The 1,535-nt window shown below is 61.4% G+C and overlaps 1 protein-coding gene across 1 annotated transcript in view; it reads left to right on the forward strand.

The window, feature by feature from the left end:
- The first annotated feature begins 429 nt into the window (after positions 1–429).
- BCL11A (B-cell CLL/lymphoma 11A (zinc finger protein)) overlaps positions 430–1,535 on the forward strand; it is a 73,066-nt gene continuing 71,960 nt past the window's right edge. The window contains exon 1 of the mRNA XM_010574842.1: positions 430–1,020. Coding sequence (XP_010573144.1) covers positions 966–1,020 — 55 coding nt within the window. The 5' untranslated portion in view covers positions 430–965. The remainder of the gene's footprint in view (positions 1,021–1,535) is intronic.

Genomic DNA, 1,535 nt, shown 5'->3' on the forward strand with positions numbered 1-1,535 from the left:
CTCCCGGGAGGAGGGGACTCGGCGGCTTCGGGGGGGAGGGGGGGGGCCGAGTGGGGAAGCCGGGAGCCGGATGGCCCCCCCGCGCTTTTTGGGTGGTCTCCGGTCGTACCTGGCCTCCCCCAGCTCTCCCACCTCCTCGGCACATCCCGAGGCTAGCCTGCCCCGCAGCCCTCTCTGCCCGTCTTTTGCTTCATTGATGTATTTGCTTTTCCAGCGGGGGTGTGCGTGCGTGTGCTGCCGCTGCCTGCCTGCCTGCTCGCGTTCTCCCTCTCCCTTTCCTCCCTTCCTTCTCCGCCCGTGCGTGTTTCAGTTCCCCCCCTCGCCCCTCTCCCGGCTCCCCTCCCGCGGCCGCTCCTCCGCGGCCACTTGCGGGTCCGGCCGCCGCCCCCTCCGCCCCCGGCCCCCGGGCTCCATTCGGCAGCGTGCGCCGGGCGGCCGGTGCACCCCCTCCCGCCGCGCCCCCTCCCCTCTCCCCCCTGCGATCACTGTCCATTGGCTTGTCCTGCTCTCTTTTTCATGTCCAGCCCCTGATGAGTGTCCATTGGTGTTGCCTTCGCCTTCCCTCCTCCCCTCTCCCCGGCTTGCCCTGCCCATGTTTTGTATGTCTCTGTCCATCCAGGCTCCTGACGTTCAAGTTCGCAGGGACGTCACGTCCGCACTTGAACTTGCAGCTCAGGGGGGCTTTTGCCATTTTTTTCATCTCTCTCTCTCCTTCTCTCTCTCCCTCTCTCTCCCTCTCCCTCTCTCTCTCTCTTTTTTTTTCCCCTTGCACAAAAAAAAAAAAAAAGCCATGACTGCTATCCCACAATTCATCTTCCCTGCGCCATCTTTGTATTATTTCTAATTTATTTTGGATGTCAAAAGACATTGATGAAGATATTTTCTCTGGAGTCTCCTTCCTCTCTAACCCGTCTCTCCCGATGTGAACCGAGCGACTCACAAGCCACCGAAGCCACCAACCCACCATGTCGCGCCGCAAGCAAGGCAAACCCCAGCACTTAAGCAAACGGGAATTTTCACGTAAGTAACCCGGAGAGCAATTTATTTAATTTCCCCTTCACGGATTTAATTTTTAATTTGAGCAAGAGCGGGGGGGGGGAGAAAAAATAAAAGTGAGAGCGAGTGAGCGGGTCGGGGAGAAAATGAACTGAACGCCGGCTCGGGATTATCAGCATTCCGGTTAATTTCTCCCTCTCTAATTTAATCACCTTGATCACTTTTCTCCTCTTTCTCTCTTTGCCCCTCGCCCGCCAGCGCGCACTCCCTCTGCCCCCGCTCCGCTCCCTTCTCCCCACTCCTCTCGCCTCCCGCTTTGCCCGCTCTTTGGCGGCAAGAGCGGCGCCTCTCGCCCCGGCACCGGGAGAGGCGGCGAGCCGCCCCGTGCGGGCTAGGTGCGGGGCTGCCGGCGGCAGAACCGCCCGAAAGTGTAAAGAAATTCCGGCGGGAGCGGCGGGCTGGACGCCGGACACCTTGGCCGGCCGGGCGGGAGCTGCGGGCGAGCGGAGCGGGGAGAAAGTCCGGCGGCCGGAGCCCCT

Source organism: Haliaeetus leucocephalus, unplaced genomic scaffold (assembly GCF_000737465.1).
Source record: "Haliaeetus leucocephalus isolate CR32 unplaced genomic scaffold, Haliaeetus_leucocephalus-4.0 Scaffold450, whole genome shotgun sequence".
Lineage (NCBI taxonomy): Eukaryota > Metazoa > Chordata > Aves > Accipitriformes > Accipitridae > Haliaeetus > Haliaeetus leucocephalus.